General features: G+C 47.9%; 1 protein-coding gene across 5 annotated transcripts in view; it reads left to right on the plus strand.

Moving 5' to 3' along the window:
- Positions 1 to 25,604, plus strand: part of NCKAP1 (NCK associated protein 1) — a 1,877,983-nt gene that overhangs the window by 1,011,063 nt on the left and 841,316 nt on the right. For all 5 annotated transcript variants that reach the window (XM_069615779.1, XM_069615776.1, XM_069615777.1 and 2 more), the window contains one exon: positions 12,793 to 12,924. In XM_069615779.1, coding sequence (XP_069471880.1) covers positions 12,793 to 12,924 — 132 coding nt within the window. The remainder of the gene's footprint in view (positions 1 to 12,792; positions 12,925 to 25,604) is intronic.

A 25,604-nucleotide genomic window follows, 5' to 3' on the forward strand; every position in this document is an offset into this window, starting at 1 on the left:
TAATCTTGCATTTCTAGACACCTTTTTGTGGTACGACATGACTCTAATCCACATGGCCTCTGACAGTGGTTCCTGCAAGTCTCCCTCCCAACTTTCCCGTCTGCACTAACCATCTCCTACCCTGGACATTAGTACCTCATATATCCTCGAGACTTCGTGTCCTCCTTCTGATACATCATGGAATGTCTCGTCTCGTCTAACTGCAAGGGTGCCTCGGTCTCCGGCCATCTGTCTTAGAATCCTCAGAAGGTCGGAGTACATGAGGTGTTGCCCCCTATGCACCCCAGTATCTTCTGACAGTTCCCTAAAATCCCTGGGTAACCCTTCCTTTAGCACATCTCCCACTGTCACCACACCCTTAGGTTCCCAGTGCTTCCTTACGTTCAACCTTAATTGCTTATCCACCCCTTCCAGCGCAACAAGCGGAATCTGCGGGGAATACGGTGTTGTGTTCCCCAGCAATTGGCAGACTCTACACCACATTGCGCTCCCTAGCCGCAAACGGCAAAGGCAAGCGAGTTCTGCGAGGGTCGGTTATCTATATCACTTTGTTCAGGAAGAAAGGAGCACTCATTGCCTGCAGTAACCATGATTCGGGTGTTTGCTCTTTAGACAGCCATTTGGCCACAAATTGCGACTGGCTAGCTACAAAATATACTTCAAAATTGGGCACCCTTATTCCCCCCTGCTCGTACGGGTTCTGAAACTTCCACAATGCCACCCTGCACCTTGAATTATGCCATAGGAAGCTCCTGCATATGCCATGTAGCCTCTTGAAAAACTTTTCGATATCGCAAACGGGACATTTGCTAAATAATGGAGTCTCGGTAGCACCACCATCTTCAGCAGTGCTGCTCGCCCCATCATGGACAACAGCAATTTGGCTCAGAAGGACATGGAGTTCTCGATTCTGTCTACTGCCCTCACCATGTTCTCTGTGTTCTGTCTTGGCATCATGATAAATGTCCACACCCAGGTACCGAAATGTGTCTACCTCCCAATTAATTGGTAGCACCGGCAAGCTGCGCACAGGCTTCCCAGCGTACTCCCCCAAAGGGAACAGACTCGACTTCTGTGGGTTAATTGTTATGCCTGACAAGGCTGCATAGTGCTCCATTACATCCAGGATGTAATGCAAATTAGTCTTGGGGTGCTGCAAATACAGGAGCATGTCATCCGCGTACAATGAAATTGGATGCCGCCAGCCTGGTGTGACTATGCCAGCCTCCTTGTATTCTGCTCGTAAATAAACCACTAACGGCTCCAACGCTAAAATGAAAAGCATCGGGGACCACAGACATCCCTGCCTCGTGCCCTTGCTTAACTGTCACTGTTCGGAGATGGTTGTGCCCGTTTTGACCCTCGCTATCGGTTCATTATACAGCAATTGCACCCATTTGATGTACGTGGTCCAATACTGAACCTTTCTAGCACCGCTAACAACTGACTGAGTCAAACGCCTTGACTGCATCGAGTGACGCCACTACCAATTGTTGCGTATCTCCTTGGTTACAGTACATTATGTGGTATAATCTTCTCAGGTTATTTGTAATATTTCTGTGTGGGACATATCCTGTCTGATGCGAATGTATAAGCTTGGCAATGGCCGGCTTAAGCCTATGTGCCATTAAAGCTGTAAGAATCTTCCCATCTTGATTCAGTAATGAAAGGGGCCTTTGTGAGCCACAGTCTGTAACAGGCTTGTTTGGTTTAATAAGGGTAACATTTTTTGCCATGGCAATGACCTCTGCAGCTTCAGCCTCGACATCGGTGGCGCTGATAAGTAGTCAATGTAGTTGGGTCGCTCGACTTAGAGTTCAGCCCCCTCAATGTCATTGAATGTCAGTGCGTCGAGTTCTACCAATACCTTGGTGGACACCAGTCCAGCAATGTTGACCGTTGCCTCCCCAGCTTCCACCCCAAACTCTATGTGTAGACCCTGATTTAAGTCCTGGAGTTGAGCATGGAGTATTTTTAGTCAATGGGATCTGTGTTCCATGATGAAGGGGACCCGGTCCCTTTTAGTTTGAGGTGCTTTCTAGAGCAAGGCTTGACCCTGCTCAGGACTATTTGGCAGACCAGGCAGAGCTTATAGAGCTAGCTCGGGACTCCGCGATGCGAGCATCCTTGATACGTTACCCGACCTAGAGATGCAGCAGGTGGCACCTTACACACACCCGAAACTCACAATTTTGAAGGATTGGTAAGAAGGTGGTAGTAGCCCTAACCTAAGCCTCCATGGCCCTTCGGACCCGTTGGTACAGTACGAATGAAGAGACAAGGTCCTCAGTTGGAAACGGTCCTTGCATTTAGTGCATCCATTATGGATCCCGCTTAGTGTTGTGGCAGCGGCCTTGTCGGACACCTGCTCTCACCAAGGAGCTAAGAAATATAATCCGTCAGGGGCGATCAAGCTTTCCTTTCAGCTCACCTGAGTTTTGAGTGTCTAGTGTTCCATGCTGCGACTGCCACCTCGAGACCATCAAAATGGATTCTTCCGATGGTTAGAGAGGCGAAGAAGACCAACGCCTTAGCCAAGATATTGTTTGCATCAGGAAGCAATACGTTGAAGGCAGTGAATACCTTGGGTGTTCTAGCTAAGTTATCACACATTCTGTGGAACATGGTGTCCTAGCTTTCCTTTCCTCTCCTCTACCACAGGGAGATACCCGGGATGGTGAACTGCATCGGATCGCCCTTGGGAACATCTGTTTCTGCAATTACTAGTTTTGGCACCAATTGACTTACTTTCTGTAACAAACGGCGCTGTAGCCCCGAGGTTGGGTGTTACATAAATGCCAAAAATAAATAAAATTGATGTTCTCTTTCAGAGTCACTGGAAAGGTTGGAAGAATCAAAGATTACAGCCAAGTCCTTAGGTTTGGCAGTACAACTGTCACGACTCGCTCCCTTCGCTCCCGTTCCCACCACTTGGGGGCATGATTTGGGGTTTATTCCCTACTGGACTTTTCCTCTGAACCTTATGCTACAGTGCTGTGATGAATTGGGAGCACTAAATCCCTATTTTCCAAGCTACTTCCCTTCCGGATCCATTCCGGGTTTTTGGCAGCCAGCATGCTTCTTTAACCAAATGACTATGCTTCCCAGAATGCCTGGCCCACAGCTCCACCTCCACCCTTGCAGGACAAGGTTGGGTGGAGGATAGGCAACAGCTGTGGCTGCAGGTGCAGCAATCAGCACACCTGAGGCGTGTGCTCGTTAAGCAGCTTTAAAAGCCTCAGTCTTACTTCAGTCCAGCGCTGGTCATCGTTTGCAGTGTTCCTGTTGTGACTAGTCCCTTGTTCCTTGCCTTTGTACCTAGTTCCTAGTTCCTGTTTTCTTGTTCCTCCGCCCTGAATCTCGGATTCATGCGCTAATTGATTTCTGCTCCCTTGATTCCCTTTTTGTCTTCCTCTGTTTGCAGGCAGCATTTCTCAGTGCTTTCCCCTTTTAGATGCAGCCCAGTTTGTCTGTGTTCTATATTTCTTTGACTCTGTCCTTTGCTGCTGTAAACCCGTATGCCTTAGCCTTCCTCTTAGATTAGCTTCCTGTCTTTTCCTTGGAGGGGTAGGGGGAAGTTTGCATTGGTTATTTCGTTTTTCCCTGCTCCTGATCCTTACTTTCCATTGGGATCCATTCCATGTTTTCCATTGCACTTCTGCATTTGTTTCCCATTTGATTGTTGGGTGTGGTGTGCTGCTGTAGCTAGCTCCTGTGTGAATGCTTATGTTTTCCTCACTAATTTGTAATCACTATTCCAACTTAGGTATTTAGTTTTCCTCCCATTGCTGTTATAGCCTTTCTGGGTCCCAGTTTCATCAACAGGATTCGTGGGCTAGCTGACATTCAAGAGGTTTATCTCGTCCTCGTGAGTACAGTTCTTTAGTTCCCTTATTTAACACCATCAAGAGTGTTAGTTCACAGATCCTGTCATTGCTTGCCCTCCACGTGGGTTTAGCGCTGTCAGTACCTGTAACAGCAATTGGGGGTAAGGCGCTTGCCGACTTTCCTCGCGGTCAGGTGCTTACCCCACATCCCTTTTCATATATTGGTTTTGATGTCACACTCTATTTGCACTCCTGGGTTCTAGCATACATGAGTCGTTGTTCCTGTGTGCACATTTCCCTTGCCATATTCGCTGCCTTTGTACTCGCCTGACTAATCCTGACAGAATGACCAGCCCAAAATTCCCATTGAATATGACAAGTTTAAGAAAGAAAGGCAGCAAGGCCTCTAACAAGTTTGTACAGAAAGCTTCCCCTACATTTACCTGTGACAATCAAATCACTAGTCCTGACTTAAATGAACTCCTTGTCACGAATGGGCATTTACGTGCAAAGTATTTTTCTCATAGGATGGCACATCCTACATTGCCTGATCCTAGTTCTATCTTGTGTTTTGATCCCGATTCTATGTCAGCACAAGCCTTAGCCGCAGAAAACAACACACTGTTAGACTTATTATACAAGAGTACCTCTGTTGTTGAACCCCATGATTCCAGTTGTGCTTCACCTCAGATAGAACAGTTTCATGATACAAACATAAAGAATGGAGGGGTTCCTTGCATAACTTCTGTTTTCTACCCTCAGTCTAAAGCATACTCCTTTGCACAGGTACATACTGTAGTCCCTAATGCCAAGAGGTCTAATTTCAATAGTTTGCTTAAGGGAAACACAGACCAAGTTGGTAAGAGAAACTATAAATCACAGAACCTGCAAGCAGTAGAGGACAATGTACAATCGGTGCACATCCAGATTGCTAGTGCAGGATCCAGCCCTGATGCCACTATGCCTCCCCCTGTGCCTACTGATAGTGATGTACAGTTAATGCAGGGCATGTTAAGAGCTAAGCTTGAGGAGTTAAGACAAGAATTCATTTCTTTACAAGAGGAGAATAAAAACTTGCACTCTTTACTGAATACACCTCAGACTTTATCTGTTGATGTTGAGGAAGTGAGCACTGTTCAGCCCCTGAGTGCAGAGACTTTGGTAAACTATGATAGTTGTCAATATGTTAGATCTATTGGGAGTGAAGGTCTTTCGTCTAGCACAGCGCTTAATCTGGGCACAGTTTCTAACAATTGTTCTGCTGTTTGTCAGGGATTGCAGTTAGCTGAAGATTTACAAGCCACTCCTTTACCTAAAATTTCCTGTGTAGCAGTTTGTCATAATTCTGCAAGTGGGGTACAGTGAAAGAGTACTTGGCCTCTCATACAACAAGTGCCGGGAGATCACTTCCTTCATTCGGGTAGTACAGTTGACCAACTAGCACGCTTGTCTACCGTTTCCTTTGCAAGCTTCTGAACACAACCCCAACTTTCCCTGGCCCAGAGCCGGAGCTCTGGGAGATACCCTTCTGGCGAAAGGAGCAGTGGAGGAGGTCCCTTTCCCAGAGAGGTGGAGGGTTTGGTATTCTAGAACCCAAGAAAGGGTGAGGGTATTCATCAGTCCCATCCTCGACCTCAAAGGCTTGAACAAGTTCCTGTGGAATGACACATTCAGGATGGTAAGATTACGAGAGAATTCCAGGCTCTTCAAACCCAGGACTGGCAATTGGCAAATGGTTGTGATATTCCAGAACCCTCACAGGCTACCAGCTTCAGCATTTCTCTGCCTCCTGTATTTTTATTTTTGGTACCAGAGACAAGGTTGAGGATGTGCTCGCTGCAGTGGCTGCTTCGCAGTCAATGGTCAGTGTTCCAGCGAGTGGCCAACGACTTGTTGTGGAGGTCCGCTCAGGAGAATTTGAAGGCGTGGGAACTTTATTCGACACCTCGGACGGATGACCATATCATCAGTCATGTCACTGAAAGGCTGTAGAGCTCACTATAGGAATCTTCAGGTGAGTGGGATTTGGTCGCAGGTAGAACACCAGTGCCACCTCAAACTGTTGCCGCTGCGAGTTATCTGACTAGCGCTGACAGCTTTTGCCCCATCCATTTTGGGAAGGAATGTCCTGGACTTGACTAAAAGCACAGTGGCCATGCACTACCTCAGAAGGAGGGGGAGTGTGCAATCACTGCCCTTATGCAAGTAGGCCATGCAGCTTTGGTTCTCGGCGCTAGAGAATGAGATCTCTGTGGCCCATCTAGCAGGGATGGAGAATGGGTTGGCGGATGCCCTGAGCAAGTAGGGTTCAGTCTCACATGAGTGGGAGATTTGCCCGGTCATCATTGCAGAGGTCTTTGAACTTTGGGGAACCTTTTTGGTGGACAAGTTTGCAATAAGAGCCAGCTTGAAGTGCAGACTGTTCTGCCTGATGAAATTTTCCCTGTGGAGGGCTTCGGGGAATTCCTTCTTGCTGAAGTGGACTTTTGACCTCCACTATGTGTTTCCCGGGATTACAATCATCCTGGTGGTTGTCCGGGGGTTGTGGATGTTTCAGGTTTGCCTAATACTAACTGTCCCAGTCTGGGCCAAAAGAACATGCTACCCAGAACATCTTGAGTTAGCCATTTGTCTACCTCAGCAGCTTCCTCAGAAGGCGGACCTGCTATCGTAGCCAGAAGATTAGGTTCTTCACCCAAATCTGGAGTCTCTCAGCCTCCATGCATGGCTCTGCTCTCTCTGGTGAGATTTCTGAGGTTTAATGGCTGCTGACAGACCCTCAATGCTGCAGGGGGCGAGGTGCAGACCTGTTGTTTTGTCCTACTTCTGTGGTTCTGGAGTTTTTGTTGTCCTTGATGTGAGGGGTCAGAAATTAGAATCAGACACAAAGTTGTTATGTTTTCAACATTAGACATTTTATCAAAATCGAAGGGTTTGGATGAAGGCCTTTCTGTTCTTATCCTAAAGTGTTTCCCTACCTATGAAACTAAAACTTAAGATCAGTCTGTCTCATCGTCAAACTGTCCTTGCATCCAAAACTAAAATATAAGAACAAAATGTACAAGGAAAATGCCTGCTTTAAATTCAATAAAAAGGGTGCAACAACCAAATATATAAATCCAACAAAACACTCCTTGTATACAGGGGATGGTTTCCTTCCCCTCAAGTGTTTCAGATAGAATGTTGAACGTTTCAGTTCAATTGTTCCTTAAGAGTGGTAGAAATGTCTATTTCCAATAACATTTCCTTAAGATGAGTCTCTTTTCCAAACAGTGGTGGTTTAATGATTGGCAACTTAAGAAACAATGTTTTAACACTTTCTTAGGGATGATGAAAACATTGTCTTTCCAAGCAATGACTTCACAAGAGTATTAGAAATGTCTGTTTTATGTAACACCTTCTTAAGAATAGCAAAGAGTATCTTTTCAAAGTAGTGGTGGTTTTTATAAGAATGGCGCAAAGTTTCTCTTCTGCTCAACAGTTTATTAAGGAAGGTCTCCTTGTGTACTCCCCTGCCAGGAACCCCCTCTGGCCCTTGTAGATCTCCTGGTATACTGCTCTGCCAGATATCTTCCCCAAAGGCTTGCTGCCTGATGCTCCTGTTTTACCAGTTCTCTTATTAATCTTTTGAGTCTTTCTCTTTAAGTATAACACAGTTGTACTCCTTCACTGGTTATAGTCTATTGGCTCCAGGTTACACTTGTTGCAAACTCCCTATATTGGCATCCCTTATATGGAGACTTGTTCAAGTTTGGATTGCTATCTTCATTGTCAACCTTCATTGGTTTGTGGTAATACTTGTTCCAATCTTCCCCATAGTGACTTTTCATATAAGGATTTGTTCAGATCATCATTTGTACGATCTCCATTGCTTCATCAGAGTTAATTTGCTCACAACATTTACTCTGGATTTTCCAAATCTACATCTCGTATATGGAGACTTGTGTAAATTCAGTCTTCCTATGTTACTTGTTTGATGTTTAAAGTAGCTTCCCAATTGTGCCTGTCTGTACACCCCGGGGCTCCCAATGCTCTTGGGCAGACTCACTGTTGTTTTCTTGCGTGTCTGGCCTGTGGCGTAGAGCTGCAGCACTGTCCGTGCCTCAGGCGAGCGTTTCACGCTTCTCAGACCCTCTTGCTTTTCTCCTGACAGCTTCTCCGTTGTCCGCCGGTGAAACCTCTGCCTTTCACTGACCTTGTCAACCTTTCCACTGCTGCTGGTCTGTTAACGGTCCTTCTGCGGTACACGCTCTGCTTCTCCCAGTCCCTTGCTGTCTCGGAGGGAAGTGCCCATTTTCCTCCACAGAGTTCGATCGCATGTCTCTGCTCCCAGTTATGCTTCCTGCTCTGCCCGCTCTGCATCTCTCTTCTCCTGCTTCAATACTGACATGAAAAAGGCACACCGTTTTCAAATATGCAGCACAGCTGATTAGCATTATAACTAGTCTGTGCGTTGGTGTTTTTTCTGCTCCACAAAACGCTGTTCTCTTCTTTGTCCCAGTACTGATGGATTTATCGGAGTGAGTTCAGAGACGTTTTGACCCTTTTAAAGCCATTTTGCTTTAGGTTTGTGTTCACATGAAAACCAACATTAACAGGAGATGTTAAGGGAGCAGAATGTGCATATGAACTGTAAATGGTATCCTGCCTAGGGTGTTTGGCAATGAGGGTTTTTAGGGTTTTACCATTGCATTGGAACGATTGGTATAATGACAACATGCCATCAGAAACATCGGTATTATAGGGTCATCTTGAAAATGAATGGAAGAATACTGCGTCTCTCTTGATGGGGCCATCATATCTCCCCGACAGCCTACTCCTCCCATGTGATCCTCCCTCAAAATACTGCCCCACAGTCAGGATCAGGTAGCGACTGCCATCTGTAAGGAACTCATAGTGGCATAAGACATACACAAGTGATCACAGTTCAAGGGTGTTTATTAAACTGTGTAAATGGGGGAGTAAAAAACGCCTAACCTAAATATAAGATGCAGCAAGCTACGACCATCAAATAATAATAAGGCAGTCCTAGTGGCGTCTTGTCAAAATAAAAGGGCCTATACTAAAAAATAAAATATTGCCAATCCTTACCGCTAAGTTATAAAACAGTGTGGGATAGTGTACACAAGAAAATAAATAAAAGTGTCTACAAAATGATAAATCTCCCTTCCCTACCTTTTTTAGCACAGGACAAGGTGACGGGACAAGGTGGGACTGTGGAGCACAGCACACTTCTGAGCTTCTCCTTTCTTCTGTAGGGTGAGGACTCTTCACCCCTGGACCCTCCTCAACCAGGCTCCGATCCTCTCACTGTGTTAGCCTCCCTCCGTCTGGTTCACTCTTGTCAACACAATGTTCACGGGTGTGTTACTATTCACTCCAATTCGCAGGCATCCCTCAGTCGGGTTCACATTTGCCTTCAACACGTGCCAAAGACTTTTGAGTGTACAAGGGGTTTTTGGCTTGACCCTTGTATGACCACTTTGACATTTCTCGCTGGTGTCCCCGAAGGCCTCTTGGTACTTGTAGTTTATACAACAACTGAAGACTTTTGACTATGCACAGGATTTAATATAACCCGCTGCAGGACCACTTCGATTTTCCAGTTGAATACATTCTCCTTGTTCAGGAGCAGGGCATCAGTCAGAGTCCTTTGAATGAGCACCCATGTGGCGCTTGACCACTCCAACGCTGATGCCAAGTACATGCATAAAAAATATCTTTTTGTCTTTTAATATTCTTAAATGTTGCCACTGCAACCGTGGGTTTAACGCAGTCCGTTTCCCATCAGGTTCTTCCGACTCACCGGCTGTACTAAACTTATTGGCGTTTCTTTTGGCACTGGAGTCAAGGACGGTACCACAATTGCAACCTTGTCTCCCCACCCTGGCTATCAGTGCGGGAGGGTTCGACGTACCGCTGACATCCTTCACACCATTCGCCAGCTGCGATTCCCTGTCTTATGGTTCTTTTGTCGGAGGCTTTGCGGGTCTGGGTTGAAAAGGACAAGGGCAATTCCCTCCTTGACGTGCTTTCAGGTCTCGCCGCCTTTCTCCTCAGTTTGAACTGCCGTCCTAGAATAACTGCTTTCTCATGCGGTTGGCCTTGTTCCCGGTGTGCTCTTGTGCTCCAACTTTTATCCCTGTGGGAAAGGGGAAAGGGCGGTTAGGTGTGTGTAGTTATTGTCAATTGCCTGACTGTCTGGCCCTCGTGTTGGGACAAGTCAGGTAAACAGCCCTGGTTGTAGTCTATTGTCTTTCATGATGTAACAAAGTGTGTCGGAAAAGGGGGGATGGGCTTGAGCTCTTGAATATCCCACGGGGTAGGATGGAGATAAAATCTTAGAAGGAAGGGGGTACTGCTTCTCACACATCAGTGTCCCACTTCCAATCCCTGATGACCCCCCATCATGTCACACTGGTCCACCCCCAAACTGGATCCAATAGCCACCTTGATGACAGATCCCCGGGGACTAGTCAGTGAGACACCTTCAGGTTTCTCACACATCCCCTGGCCACATGAGAGGAGAATTTAGGCTGGAGTTCAGTGATGACTCCATAATGTTCATCACATTGAGTAGGCAGGGACTGCAAGTGGGGTACAGTGAAAGAGTACTTGGCCTCTCATTCGTTGTAAAGAGTTCCCCAGAGAAAGATTCTTTGTTTTCTGTGTCATTGGTTGCTCAGTTTCTCAAGGGGCTAGTGAATGTTTCTCCTAGTCCAATTTGTTGCTCCACATTGTGACTGGAAGCTAGTCTTGTCCTTAATGGCTGCATCTTTCGAGCCATTGCATTCTACTTCAATTTGACTCATATTGAAGATGGTGTTTTTAGTGGCAATCACATCAGCTAGGCATGTTAGTGAGATGCAGACTGTCATGCAAGTCTCCTTTCCTTCAGTTCTCAAGAGAAAGTTACTTTTGGGGTAAGGACATAGTGTTTGTCTAGAATTGTGTCTGACTTCTGCCTTTCTTTCCTGCCGCCTCACCCCTCGAAGGATGAGGACAGGAGTCACAGGTTGAACCCAAAGATAACACTTAATCATTATGTGGACAGGACGGCGTCTTTTCGCAGAAATAATGAGTTGTTTATATACTTTTCACAGGCGCATTTGGGTTGTGCAGTTGCTGAGCAAATGCTGCCACAATGGATTGTACTGTGAATAGCTTGAGTGTTACAAGAAAACTAGGAAGTGGATTCTGTTGGGGCTCCAAGCTACTTTGGAGTGTAGCAGCTTCTTCAGGGTTAGAGAGGGTGCCATTGAAGGACATTTGTCGGGCTGCTACATGGTCTTCCCTGCATATGTTTTCGAGGGACAGCAGCCTGAATTTGTTGGCTGACAAGGGCGTCCGGGTTGGCAGAGCAGTTTTGCAGAGTTTCCTAGTATAGATTGCTTTCAGCTCGCCTCATTCTCCTCTACTGCTTTGGGAATCTATCCAGATGCAGAATCTGTGGGAGGATGCAATCCATTAAAAGAACAGCGACTTAACAGTGATGTTCTTTTTATGGATTCTCCTCCCTCAGGTTCCTCATCCCCCTCCAATCCGTGCCCCACATTTGGAAGCAGTTTGTGATGGAGGAAAAAGATTTGATGTGTTTTAAATAATTTGATATGTAGCATTTGTATCTGCTCCTTTTGGGTTACTCTTTATTGATGTTGCTGTTCTATTCTCCCTTAATTAAAAATATTAATTAAAATGAAATTTAATGAGAAAATGATTCCCCTGGCTGCTCAGTAGGGGGCAAAGGAGGAAGAAAAGGGAAACTGAGGTACGGGTGTGTAGTGCATACTATAAATGTGGGTACCGACCTCATGACTGGAGGAGAGGAGCACGAAAGCCAAGGAAGGTGCTTGTCGAGCCGCACTACTCCCCCTGCTGAGTTCTTTCAAGAATATCTGCTGCTGGAGATTATCCAGATGAATCTTTGGAAGAAGAATCCATAGAAAGAACATTACCTTCTCCGCTAATGTGGCAAGTGTTTCATTTATGAAACTGAAGTCTACAGGTGCACACCTTTTTGGCTTGGAAAACTCCAACTTTCAAAGTGTCATTGCTTTAATTATTTAAGGTGCCGGGTTAGGAAAACGAACTCTGACACAAAGTCTGAAACTGAGAAACAAAAGGAAAAAGTGTCTACTCTAGAGACACTCCCGCCCCCTGCACACCATCAACGCTGAATAAATCAGTCAAGAAAAATGTAAGTATTATCAAACAAAAATCAAATATTTACTCATGTATTTTTTATGAGTAAATATTTGATTTTTGGAGCACACTTGCCCATTTCCTGGCGAGGGAAGTTGGGCGGCCTCCAGTTCTGAGGAGGCTCAGAGCCAGGTCTTTACCTCTGTGGTAAAGAACCCGTTCTAAACCTCGTCATTGGCTGTGAGGCCGTCACCCCTCCCTCGCCGAGTACTAATTACCTTTGGTTATATTCTTTCTGGTGGACTCCTTAATTCCTCCCACAGATTCCTCTGTGTCGTCCCAACTTGCCCACTAACGGAACTCTTGTTATTTGAAAAGTGGGTGGGGAACAGTTTTTGTTGACCGTTTGTTGCTTCTAATTCTGCTGTTCCCTTGCCTTGCCGGAGGGAAAATGGTTCTGACGGCACCAAGTACATACATGCCTGTCACATCAACCTGGCTCTATAGGACACTGATAAAAAGAGGCAGCAATTGGAGCCGCACGGTACCACCTGGTGAACATGGAAACATTTCCTGAGCTGACTATATTGAAGGGGATATTTCACAAGCGCAGGAATATGTGAGGGGGATTAACTTGTCAGTCAAAAAGCAAAATAAAGAAGCTAAGCAATGTGGTGTTCTTTCTTCCATTAATTAGAAATGTAATCTATTTTTAAAAACAAATGCAGAGTTAGCAGAGGCTAGCTTTTTAATTCTGATTTGAGCTATTGAGCTAGTTTTCTGGAGACAAGAATTAACCAATTATCATCTTATTGATTTTCAGCTTGGACAAACTGCACACTGCACTTTCTGAGCTCTGTTTCTCAATCAATTATGTACCAAATATGATGGTTTGGGAGCATACATTCACACCAAGGGAATATTTGACTTCACATCTGGAGATTCGTTTTACCAAGTAAGATGACTTTAAAAAGATGTTGATCACAATGACTGAAAACATTTTGGGTCATTTAATACATTGAAATGTTGAAGTTACAAAAGCTTCAAACTCGTTTATTGTGCTGATTTTTAAGTTTTTATATTACAGTTTAATTGACCCCAGGTGTGTTCAACAGAACACCTATTCTCAGCAGACAATTATTTTTACTGTTGCTTGTTTTTCCTGGTGTTGCATGCCAGTAATAATTGTGTGGGTGCTTTTTCATTTGAAGTGTAATGTAAATAAGTAATATTTAACTGCAGTGGTTTTTGTTATCCACTTCTAAAAATCACTAACACAATTATAAAGGAGCAGGCATTAGCCAAAGCACGGACACACACAATGAATATGCACAATTAAAGGCATTAGAATGTCACTAAAGTTTCTTTTTGTCAGAAATATACTGTTTATCTTATTAAGACTTGCCAAATGGGTGCATTTAGTGATTTAAGTTTGAGTATTATAAACTAGGAGTGATGATCAAAAATGTGTGCTTCTTATTTATGCCAGTTTCACTGCATCGCCTAGCCAATTTAGATAGCTGCATCATTTTGTTTTTATTTGAGGAATAGGATCATAATTAGTCTAGGTTGTTACCAGGGGGATGGTTGGGAATGGTGATGTTTTAAGAATGGCCTGATGGGGATTAGAACATGAATAAAAGTAAGTTAGCTTTATGCTGTTTGATGGAGGCAGGTCTATGGTTACAATCTCCTAGAATGATAGTGAGCCGGTATTACCAAGCTGAAAAAAATTGGGGGGAAAAAAGTGAAAGATGCGGCTTAACCTGAGGCGCTATATATCATTGGGAATATGGAGAAAGCAGATGACCAGTAAGTGTTGGAACATTGGTACTTTCTCCCCCCTCAGGTTGTGGAATTAGAGTAGGTTTAGGGAGTACTGATGAAACACTACTCTACATCTAAGCATGCAAAGAGCTTCTCAAGTCATCACAGAACTGTTTTAAATCCAGGGCACCAAATTAGCGAAATTGAAGAAATTCTGAATAGCTAGGTCCAGTATCTCAGAGAAAAAAAAAATAAATGTAGAAATTATGTAAAGAACCTGGGTACCAATTTGATGTTTTAAACACAAGAAAGACTGTTCTAGGCCGTTGGAAAATGTTGAAAGAATTAGAAACCAAAAACCACAGCTTTAAAGAAATGCAATATTCTGAGGAAAGAAAGTACTACTATACTCTACTATCTGGAAGGTAAGCTTGCGGTAAAGCCCTGGCACCAACTTGATATACAGTCACTCAATTGTGGTCAGATTCTCACTTTATTACAGTACACACTTCCCAGCCATCTTGTTTGTGGGCAGAATGATTTAGAAAATCACAAGCATACCGAATATCTAAATCTTCATGTCAGTGTCCTATTGTTTTCTCCACGTCAGGGATGTAAAATGCACACCATAACAAGGCAGGATAAAACCACCAATCAATAGGGTACTTATCTTACTATCTTACTTTTGAAAAGGTATGACACCCACATAATCGTACGTCCCGTCCCCTTTCCTCCATCCTTGTGGGCATCCCCAACATGGGGACGGTACCGAAACCTTTGGCAGTGAACAAATGAGCTTCCCCTTTAAATTTAGCATAGCGTGCAGGGCGTCGGCCCCGGGCGTGTGAAAGCCTCCTGCCCTCTGGCGCCTCACCTCAGTCCCTTTTTCCGCATTCATGGTGTTGGACCTGGCAGCTAGATGCTGGAACTTTTTCAACTTTCTGCATGCACCCCGTTCTTTGGTCCCTTGCCTCCCACAGCGCATGTCGGCTGCAGGAGGCTTTGCGAGACGTGCATCCTGTGATCACTCGCTCTCAGCCTTGGACCCCCATGCACAATGCCTTGAGTGCCTGGGGCCCGACAACCGATGGGACGCATGCATGGCTTGCTGCTCTCTCGGTCACCGAGCCTTGAAGAATAGTCTTTCCCGCTGGAGGGAGATTTCCATTCTTCTCCCAGTCCGCTTAAGGAGTTTGTCGCCAGGACCCCACGTCAAGACAAGGTAGGCCCTTTGTCTTGCAAGACACTTCAACACAGAGACGCCTTCCCGGGGGTTTCTCACTGAGAAGGGTACCTTGGATTCTGGTTCTGGCAGGCCTGAGGCCATTAAGGCTACCGGCTCCCAAGCCGAGGGGCCCAGGGGCTCTTCCAGGCGATCCGTCAACAGACCAGTGACCCGGTAAGGCAACCAGCTCCAAGGCCGAGGGGGCAAAGGGGTTCTTCCGGGACGTCCACAGAGAGAATATCCAGCTCGTTGTCCTCTTCTGCACCAGGGTGCAAGGGATCGTTGCGTTCGGCTTCCAGGAGTCCGTTCGACACACGATCCAAAATGACTACCGGCTCCGTAGCCAAGGGCGTCCAGCCTACCGGAGCCACCTCCTAGTTCGTTACACAGAGCGATCCCACTACCGGCCCACTGGCTGAGGGCTCTGGGCCTACTGCAGATCTGCTGAAGTCTGCTGCAGGTTCTGGGGCCAAGGAGTGCCCTTCCATGTATGAGCCAGCAAATGGCATGGGGCCTGCGTGCCCTCCCTCCAGGGCATGGCGCCAGGCCCAAAGATGGCAGACAAGCACGCGGCAGAGCCTGCGAGGCCAGTGGTCATCTTGGATTGGACTCTGGGCCTGTACCGTGTCCTTTGCCCTCAGAATGGGCATTGCAAGAAGGTTCTAGTCCCTTTCCTTCGGCACAGGTGGATGGTCTCCGCAGAGTTACATCTGTCCCTCTGTCTTTCGGGTACACACCCAGGCTCCTAGATGCTTCGATCAGGAAAGGAGGCCCAGTGCGGCTGAGGTCCGTGCCCCTTGCGATCCTGCAGCTGTGAAGATCTTCAACCGCTTCCTTTAATTTATGCACTCCCCCCAGATGTTGGGACTCCTTAAGGGCCTCTTCAAGGAGGTAATTCCAAAATGTGTGCCTCAGAGGACTCCTCCTCTGGGTCCTCCTCTGGTCCCCCTGGGAGTGCTTGTGCTGCAGCCTGCTCCTCCTCTGGTCAAGACCCTGTCTGTGCTTCCTCCCCCTCCCCCTCCTCCCCTCTCCTCCCTCTTTACCACCAACACCGCCTCCTCCTCCCCCTCCCCTGCAGTCACCTGTTGATGCTCAGCCGCCTTCGGGTGCTGACCAAGGGGGGACCCCTTCTGGCCCCTACAACCCAGGACCTGGATTCCCCTCCATTTGGAAAAATGCTGGGGGGGTGACGACAACGCACAGGACGAAGAATCTACGGCATCAGTGAAGGTGTTTTTCTATCGCCTTGAGGGCCTTGCTGAATATTTGGGGGTCCCCCAGCCAGACCAGCCCCCCAAGAGTCAGGGGTGCTGGCGGAGGTTCTGGCCCAGCGTGCCACTAGCTGTTCGGCCATTCCCCTCTAGAAAGATGTCCTGTCAGTGGCTAGAAAGGTCTGATAGAAGCCCTGGGTCAAATCCCAGATGACCAAGAAATTGGACAGCCGTTTTGGGCTTTTGGATGGGGAGCCAGTCCTTTTGGCCTCCCACCCTCCTCAACCACACTCTTCATCGTTTGGGGCGGCTTTCTTGTATTCCAACCCATCGTCCTCTTCATCCAAGGCAGGTGCAACCTCCAGTTGACTTTCCAAGGAGGACAAGGTGCTTGTGTCTGTCGGGCAAGCGTTCCCTAGACCTGGATGCGTATCTTCATGTCCCCATCTACCAGCCTCATCGGAAGTGTCTGCGATTCTGGATTATGTCACACACTTCCAGTACAAGGTGCTGCCTTTCGGGCCCTCGTGTGTTCACAAAACTCATGAATGCGGTTGCTGGTCTGTTCTGCCTGGAGGGACATCACTTATACCCTATTTGGCTGACTGGCTAGTGAGGACCAGTTCACCCGAGAGGGCAGTGCACTCCTGCCAATGGCTGGCCGACGTTCTTCACCAACTGGGATTCTCCCTCCCTGAACCGGCAGAAGTCGCAGATGACCCCCGCTCAGGACCTGGTGCTCCTTTGGGTGTGCTTGGACACAGCCGTGCAGCGGGTGTTCCCCACATCGGAGAGGCTCTTGTCCCTCCACAAGGCGATAGGGCACTTTCTGGCCAATTCGGCCATCTTGGCATGGTGGTTCCAGCATCTTCTCGGCCTGAGGGCATCTTGCGTACCCAGTTCGACATGCCCGCCTCAAGATGAGACCACTCCAGCTCCACCTGGCTGCCAGCTGGGACCTGGTAACAATTGGACATAATCCCTCTCCCTCTGGATCTTCAGTGGTGGCTGTTGGACTGCAATGTGGCAGTGGCGAGAGGTTCCAGCTCTGCTGGCACAGCCGCAGGTGCTATGTGTTTCCTCCTCCTCCGTTGCTCCAGAAGACCCTCTTCAAATTTGGAGCCTTGGTGGGCTGCACCTCATCCTGATGGCGCTCCACTGGCCCTCGAGGGCATGGTTCTCGGATCTGCTGCAGTTGTGCTCCCAGGGGCCTGTCCATCTCCTGATCCCCAGAAGGGGCTTCCTGACTTCCTGACACAGCAGAGTGGGGGAGTGGAGCATCCGGGCTGGATATTGAAAGTGAAGAAGTGTCGGAAGCAGCTGTGATGATTGCTTTATGTGGAAACAGTGTGGCATGACCTGTCTTCTAGGTCCTTTCTAGATCCTTTCCTCTACGTTACTCTCTTCTCAGTGCTCAGTATTTGTGAAGCCCTGATCCAGGCTGTGAAGCGGAAAAAAACTTGTACTGGAGGGTAAGGGGGGGTGGAGTGAAGAGCTGAGAACTGGCACATGACCTGGTGAGTCAAGAGAGAAAAAAGAGAGGGGGGCTGACTTTAACCGGCAGTGTACCGCTACAGGTGGCTCGCAGCGAATAGTTCCAGCGTCGGGGTAACACTGGCTCAACGTCGATAGGTGTGGGGGCCATCCACTGCGCAGTGTGGTTTCTTTCATCCCCTCCCCACCCCTTTTCTCTTCTCCTTCCCTCCTTGCTTTGGCTGCTATTATTATTGCTAATATCACTGTAACTCTTGGGTCGTTACCACAGCCCCCTGGCTGTTGATGCATATAACCCAAGAGTAAACTGATAGTGAAACCTTAAGGAGTGCTGCCAGAGAGTATATGGGCTTTGCCTGAGTTGTGATAAATACTGTGACTTTTCAGTATTGGAAGGAGTATCGATATTCCTTATTACGGAACGCTTCCACCTGTAACTCTTTGCCTAGTCTGGGGAGGTGAGAGTGCCCGCGAGAGAGTCCGGCCGCGACCCAAGTCACTCGCCAGGCAGTTGGCTGTGACTGGGCAGGTATGGATAAGCCTCCTCCCATCCACTGATGCTGCTGGCCCCCACCTCTCCCTTGCCCCACCGACGCTGATAACGGTGTTGGACATGGCAGCTAATTTGGAGGTGGCATTGGAGGCTCTTCCAGTAGCGCCAAGTGCGGCCCTAAACTTGACTTTGAGGGGCGTCGCTCTTGGCAACATGCTGACTTTTCTCTTAATTACGACAAGTGTGCACAGAATGAGGAAGGCACTCCTGATGACCCTTCTCACTTCTTTCTGCCAGCTGATCGACTAAGGCAGAACTCAAGGCCGATGGGGCCTCCATAGTCGATCTGAAAATATCTGCATACGGGGGATAACACCTTGTGTTGGATCAAAGTTTGTTGCGGATATCCCATCCGATGCTGAGGACTCGGGGCCTGTAATAAACCAAACTGAATGAAATATAGAACCTAGTGGCCTCAGGAGACAGCAGCTTTAATACAAGAAAGCAGTGAAATCATCCGTTAAGAAAAATCTGATGCCGGTTTAAAGGTGCCTGTTATGCCCCCAGTACAAGAAGGGGCACTGACAAAGACGGCTGAGGAAGCTACGGTATCGCCCTTCAAAAACCCTGCTGCCCCTTAGAGATAGGTTCCTTCTTTGATTTACATTAAATAATCTTCTGCTGTGCCTTTTTTTTGTCTTCAAATTGGTATTTTATTAAAGTTTTAAACAACATTACAGTATGCAATGCACCTTTCCGGAGTTGCAGGAGTTCACTGAAGTCTCCAAAAACAATATTACACAACATAGAAGAGCTTCCCCTCCCCCATCACAAACCCCGTCCCCCCTTCCCTTTTACCTCCCCCCGCCTATGCGAATAACACCCCTGTGTTCCTCCAGGCAAATTGTGTAGTCAACATTTTAGTCTTTGAGTCTGCACTTTAAACCCTCATTTCAAATCAAGTCCTCAGCATCTCAGATCCACAATTTGAAAGTACCTCCTTAGTGAGCATTCCCTTAAGAGTCCATATAGTATATTCCTTACACAAGTAGTATCTTTGTTGTACCAATTCCACTTTCTGCCCCTAGGTCCTTCAATATCCCACACCCGCGGATTACTGAGCCCTGCTTATATATTTCTCATTGAATTGAGCCCATTCCGTCTTGAAGGAGCCCGCCAGGCCGTGTAGCCCTGCTATTATTTTCTCCATTACGTACAGGTTCCTATCTACATTAATCCACTCGCTCTTAGATGGGGAGGTCTCAGGCTTCCATCTGGTCACTATGCACGCCCTTGCAGCTAAGAGCAGTGAGGCCGGGACCTTGGGGAGCCTCACATATTCTCCCCTCCACCTCCTCAAACCCAAAGAGAACCAAAAGGTGAGATTTCATCTGAACTATTCGAGGGGATTGGGTCCTCCGACGTATTCCATATCTATGACAGTAATCACCACAGCTGTGCTGCTTCGGAAAATCTTTCGGCGTCTGCGTCTATGACATCAATACGCCGCCCTCGAGGACCTCCTCCGACAGCCAACGTCACTGGATGTTATAAGTAGGATGCACGACGCCTGTAGCCTCAGTTACATTTTTTCCACGAACGTGTTCGCTTCGGAGAACTCGGCGCGCCTCGACCCTGTGGAGTTTCTGTTCTTTCGGTTCTTCGAACATGTTCGTTTGTGAAGTTAAAGTCCTTCGTGATGTCTACCTCTTCTTCCACCCCGCGTCCGGGCTTCAAGAAGTGCGGGGACTGCGGGTCCAAGATGTCGGTGATGGGCTCGCACGACGCCTGCCTTTGGTGCCTCGGGAGGCCCATGACACGGATGATTGTGTCGATTGCCAGTCGCTTACGTCCAAAGCCTTGCGGGAGCACAAGAAGAAACTGTCGGTCGGTAAAGTGTCCAACCCCCCGGAAGTCGAGGTCCGCTGGGCTTTCGACGGACGATTCGAGGGGTGACTCTCTGCATTGTCGTCGGAAGTCCAGTGGGTCCCGCCACTCCTCTGCCTCTTCGAGGCACTCCCGGAAGCGCCATCATCGGTCGCCTTCCCTGTCCTCATCCGAGGACTCTGCCCGTCGTTGGGTCGCTTATCCCACCAAGCATGCAACGCCAGAGGAATGGGCTTCCTTCGGTAAGAAAATGCTAGCGATTCTCGAATCGCAGGTCACTGATCCGTCCGCGCCTCCGAGTGGGGTCGGTCGTGATCGGACTGGACACCGCTCGTACCCCTTCGGGCTTGGGTGGTCGGCAGGATTCGTGGGAGCGGTCCCGCTGGGACAAGGGGAATCGTTCTAGTCACGCTGGTTCCAGGTCCCGGTCCTCCACGCGCTCGAGACCGTGTGAGCCTGTGATGTGTTCGAGGAAGACGTCGACGCCTGTGGCGCCGAGGATGTCGAGGGACAAGCTCGGGGCTCCACCCTCGAGGCCTCTGTCAACGCCATCGATGCTGTCGGTGCCGCGTTCGGCGTCAACGCCGATTCACTCGGCGCCTTTCGAGGCTGTTTCGACAGGGGTACCCCGGAGCACAGTGGAACCCCCTAGAAAGGCTCTGGCCAAGGTCAAGCATGGCTTTGTTCTCCATTCCTCCCTCTTGAATACATTTCGGAGGTGGATGAGGGCTCTGATGATGGCATGGTTCCTGATACGGTGCCAGATGAGATTCTCTCGGGCCATAGCCAGATTGAGGACCTGCATCAGTCCCTGCAGGATGCCAGTGGTGTGGACACCTCTCCGGAGGTGGGGTTTTGTAGGCCTGAGCCTGGCACCCATGCCGACTCCTCGTACCGGCGCCTTATGTCTAGGGTCACCGAGTACTTGGAGTGGTCTGCTCCCGCAGGGGAATTTCTTCAGGATGACCTCACGGATCTCCTCGACCAAGGTCCACCAACTGACACGGTCCTGCCGTTCCATATGGCTCTACAGAGGAGGGTGGCGGCGGCTTGGACTGCTCCGGAGAGTCTCCCGGCAGTGGGCAAGTCTTTGCCGTGAAAATACCACCCAGCCAGTATCTGTTAGGCAGAATTCTCTTATAAGGCTAATGTCCCAATCCTAGTGAGTCCCCCAGCAGCTTTGCTGGATTTTTGGGGTTTGTTTTTTTCTCCGCTAAGAGTGAGACTCTCTTCCTCCCACTCTTAGGCATGATTTGAGGTATGGCTTTGACTCTTTGTGTGCTTATGGGCTATGGGGTCTTTTACTCCATAGGGTATCATCTATTTTTTGTGTATGTGTTACACAGCACCCAGTAACACAGGGGTGTCATAGTGACCCCCAAACATAGACTCCATACCCTGGGACTGTCTCCCAGGGCATGTAAAGTCACCATTGACTTTACTAGTCTTAAATTGAGAACAGAACCAGTACAAACCATCATATTGTGGAAGTACTGGAAGGGGTTCATTATATTGCCCCTGGGTCTGTTTTCAAGGGGGCACTGTCCAGTCCCCCCTTGTTGAGTTTCTGGCTGGTGGCAGTGGTTACCACGCAAAATATTCCACCGGAATATTCTCTACGGGATTTTCCCATTGATTTTAAACCCACCACTTTTTGGTGCAATGTTAAAGATACCGCCGGTTTATTTTTTAATATTAAATATACGGTTTGGTCTTTTGCCAGAACTCTTTTCTAAAATGGCGTTCGTGTCCGTCTCTGTAACTCTGACCAAGGTCGAGCCCTTTGTTCCACTTTTTGGCGGGCTTCTCCACAGAAGCCCTCCAAATGGTTCCACTCTGTCTGGGTTCCAAGGATGGGTGGGGAGGGGAATTGGCACCCTGGACTGCATTGCCTTAGCAACTCAAGTCGCACTCTATTCTGATTGGGCCAGTGGTGAGCCGCCCGGCTCACCACTTAGCATGTTTGAGTGACAGCTAGGTTGTTGAATGGGGGTTTTTCTGCATAAAAGCAGGGCCTTTGGGACTGGAACTTCAGAAGTTGCCACAGGACCTAAGAATCCGAAGAGGGAAGAAGCTGAGCCATCTGCAACAACGACACCACCGGTGGAGCCCTGCTGCAACGAACTCACCACTTTCCCAACGACAAGAGAAGATCTTCTGCTGGACGAGTCTTCTTCCTCTGAGCTGGTGGGACCAACCAGTCCGCCCTTTACGCCTTCCAAAGACGTCTCTTGGTTGAATCGCCCGTGCCAAGCACCTCGGCGGCCGGATAGCCAAGCTGCACCTTTTATCGACGAACTCCGCGGCTGGTTTCATCCCTGTGCAGTGCAAAGACTCCACGTTTCCTCCTCGACGAGATCCTCTCTTCCCCTGGTCGAAACAACGAACTGCAACCACTGCCAGGAACAACTGCCACCGCTGGAGCTTCCTCTCTATTTAAGGTACTGTGTCCTGCCCGGCCTCCCTTTCTTTGGTTTGCCCAAGGTGACCCTTAAATCCTTGGCTTTCCAACTGGGTTGGCCCCAGACCTTCTAACTTTACCTTCTTGAATCGCCCCAACCTCTTTTGAACATTCTGCAAAGACTTTTAGTGCATTTAAAACCGTGTGATCCTGTGCACATTTCACTTTGCTCCATTTAAAGTGGGCCTGGCCTATGAACTTTGGCTCTACAGTATATACCCCCTTTATTCCCTTGCTGAGAACTCCTAAAAGCGTTGGGACCTGTTTTATTTCTATGCTCTGTGTTAGGCAGAAACCTGTGCCGTTCCCTTAGGGACCACTGCAAACGATTTAAGACTACAGGTGTTGGCAGTAAACCCACTTGGTAGCAGTCTGTACCACCCAGATTTACCTGGTAGCTGTGGCTGAGCAGTCAGACTTCCCTCAAGAAGAGTTAGGCAGTATACAAAGTATACACAATAGGCACTCAGATACAATAATACAAGCAAACACTGACCAGAGCTTTGGTATCAAAGTATATAATTATTTATTTAAGAACACACAGTTGAAACACTCCAGCACTCTTATTGTAAAATATTCTAAACACAGTTACTATTGTAATATATACACCCCTTTTTCCTTATCAGATTAGTCACAGTAAACACCACTTATTTTCATACAGAGGTGAGCGCTTAACTAGATTGCACTCCAATAAGTTTGTGAGAAAGGGAGGGAAAAAGACAGAATATGGAAAGGTACACCACTCTAAGATTCGGGAACACTGTTAGCAAGGCAGAGAGCAAAAAGTCACTGGTGAGCCAAAGTCCAAAGGCTGGGCCCACTCTTAGAGAGAGCAGAGCACAAATGCGCCCAAGATCACACAGTTACACCATGCTTAGAAAGTCTTGCAGAGGGTTCAAAAAGGGTTTAGAGAGGCTTTAAGAAAGATTAGCCAGGGTGTCCCAAACTAACCCAGGTTCGAAAGCCGGGGGCTAAATCTACCCCGTACAGTCGGTAGCAAGGGAAGCCAGGCGGGACACGGTACCTTAAGTGGGAAGGATCCTCAGTGGTGGCAGTTGTTCCTGGTAGTGGGTGCAAGTTGCGTCGTCGTCCAGGGGAAGAGAAGATCTCGAATTGGAGGAAAGATGAAGGTCGTTGCACTACCAGGGAAGAAACCAGCCGCAGAGTCTTCCGGTTAAAGGTGGTACCTTTGTTTCGCGGTCGTGGTAAAACGTGGTGTCCCGGTTGACGGGGTGCTTGGCACAGGCAAGGTGGCCACGAGGTACGTCGGGAAAGCGAAAAGACGGTGAAACTGGTTATCCCCACCAGTCAAAGGAAGAAGACTCTCCGGCGGGAGATCTCCTCTGTCGTTGGGAAAAGTGGTGAGGCAGTCCAGCAGGGCTCCACCAGTGGTGTCGTCGTGGCAGGTCAGCTCAGCTTCTACCTCGTCGGATTCTTAGGTCCTGTGGCGACTTCTGAAGTTCCAGTCCCCAAAGCCCTGCTTTTAGGCAGCAAACCCCCATTCACTCAGCCTAGCTGTCACTCAAACATGCTAAGTGGTGAGCCGGCCGGCTCACCACTTGGGCCAACCAGGATGGAGTGCGACTTGAGTTGCCTAGGCAACTCAGTCCAGGGTGCCTAAATTCCCCTCCACCCCTCGTAAGTACCCCAGACAGAGTGGCACCACTTTGGAGGGCTTCTGTGGAGAAGCCTGCCAAAAAGTGGAACAAAGGGCTCGACTTGGGTTGGAGTTACAGAAGAGAACACAACCACCATTTTAGAATCAAGTTTTGGCAAAAAATGCCAATCGGAGAATGAATATTAATTAAATAAACCGGCGGTATGTTCGAGGCTACCGTAAATAATTAAATAAAGATAGTAGCCTAAACAATGGGAAATCCTATAGTAAAATATTCGCGGTTGAATATAAAAAGTAGTATCCACTGCCACCAGCCAAAACTTGAGCAGGGGGGACGGAGACGTGCCCCCTCGACTAACAGACCCTGGGGCAATCGAATTGCCCCAGCCAGTACGTCCACAATATGATGGTTTGTACTGGTTCTGTTCAGAATTTAAGACTAGTAAAGTCAGTGGTGACTTTACATGCCCTGGGAGACAGTAGTCAGTCCCAGGGTATGGAGTCTATACTGGGGGGGTCACTATGACACCCCTGTGTCACTGCACTGAGGGTGCTGTGTAACACACATCACACAAACACATGAAGCCCTATGGAGTAAAAGACCCCATAGCCCATTAAACAGATCTAGATTCAAAGAAACACACTCAAATCATGTCCAAGAGTGAGGGTAAAAGAGTCTCACTCTTGGCAGGAGAAAAAAATAACCCCAAAAATCCAGCAAAGCTGCTGGGGGACTCACTAGGTTAGGAAATTCAGCCTAAACAGAGAATTCGCCCTAACACTCTGCCTTTTTTTCTCCCTTTAACTGAACTATTGGAGTGCCATCAGGTTATGCGCTCACATCTGTTTAACAAATCATGGTGTTTTAACGCCGACTTGTCTGATAGTTATCAAGGGAGATGTGTATACTTTACCTGACTGTGTTTTTAACTTTCTTTTGATTTAGAGTGCTAGTATATTGCCTAAAGTGTGTTTTAAATAAATAATTATATACTTTTTATACAAAGCTCTGGTTAGTGTTTGTTTGCTCTACTGTGTTCTTAGCCCTATTGTGTATACTCTATATACTGCCCTACTCTTCTTGAGAGAAGTCTGACTGCTCAGCCACAGCTGCCAGGTAAATCTGGGTGGTACCAATTGGATTTACTGCTTACTCCTGTAGTCTTAATCTTTTTGCAGTGTTCCCCAAGGGAACTGCACAGGATTCTGCCTAACAGTAGCGACCCCTGCTACTTGACCAAGCACCCCACTCCGGAGAGTTTGGTGGTGCAGGCGGCTACGGCCCCAGCAAAGCATGCGTCGTATCCTACCATCCCTCCTGATAGGGACGACAAGCGTTTTGTTGGTTGGGCGAAGAAAGTGTTTTCTTCAAGGGGTATGGCTTTTCAGGCGGCCAACTCCGTATGTGCTTTGTCATGTTTCACGCACACTCTGTGGAACTGTTTCCTTAGCAGCTGAACATATTCCTGAAGGGGAAGA

This window comes from Ambystoma mexicanum, chromosome 9 (genome assembly GCF_040938575.1).
Source record: "Ambystoma mexicanum isolate Mex_15411 chromosome 9, UKY_AmexF1_1, whole genome shotgun sequence".
Classification (NCBI taxonomy): Eukaryota; Metazoa; Chordata; class Amphibia; order Caudata; family Ambystomatidae; genus Ambystoma; species Ambystoma mexicanum.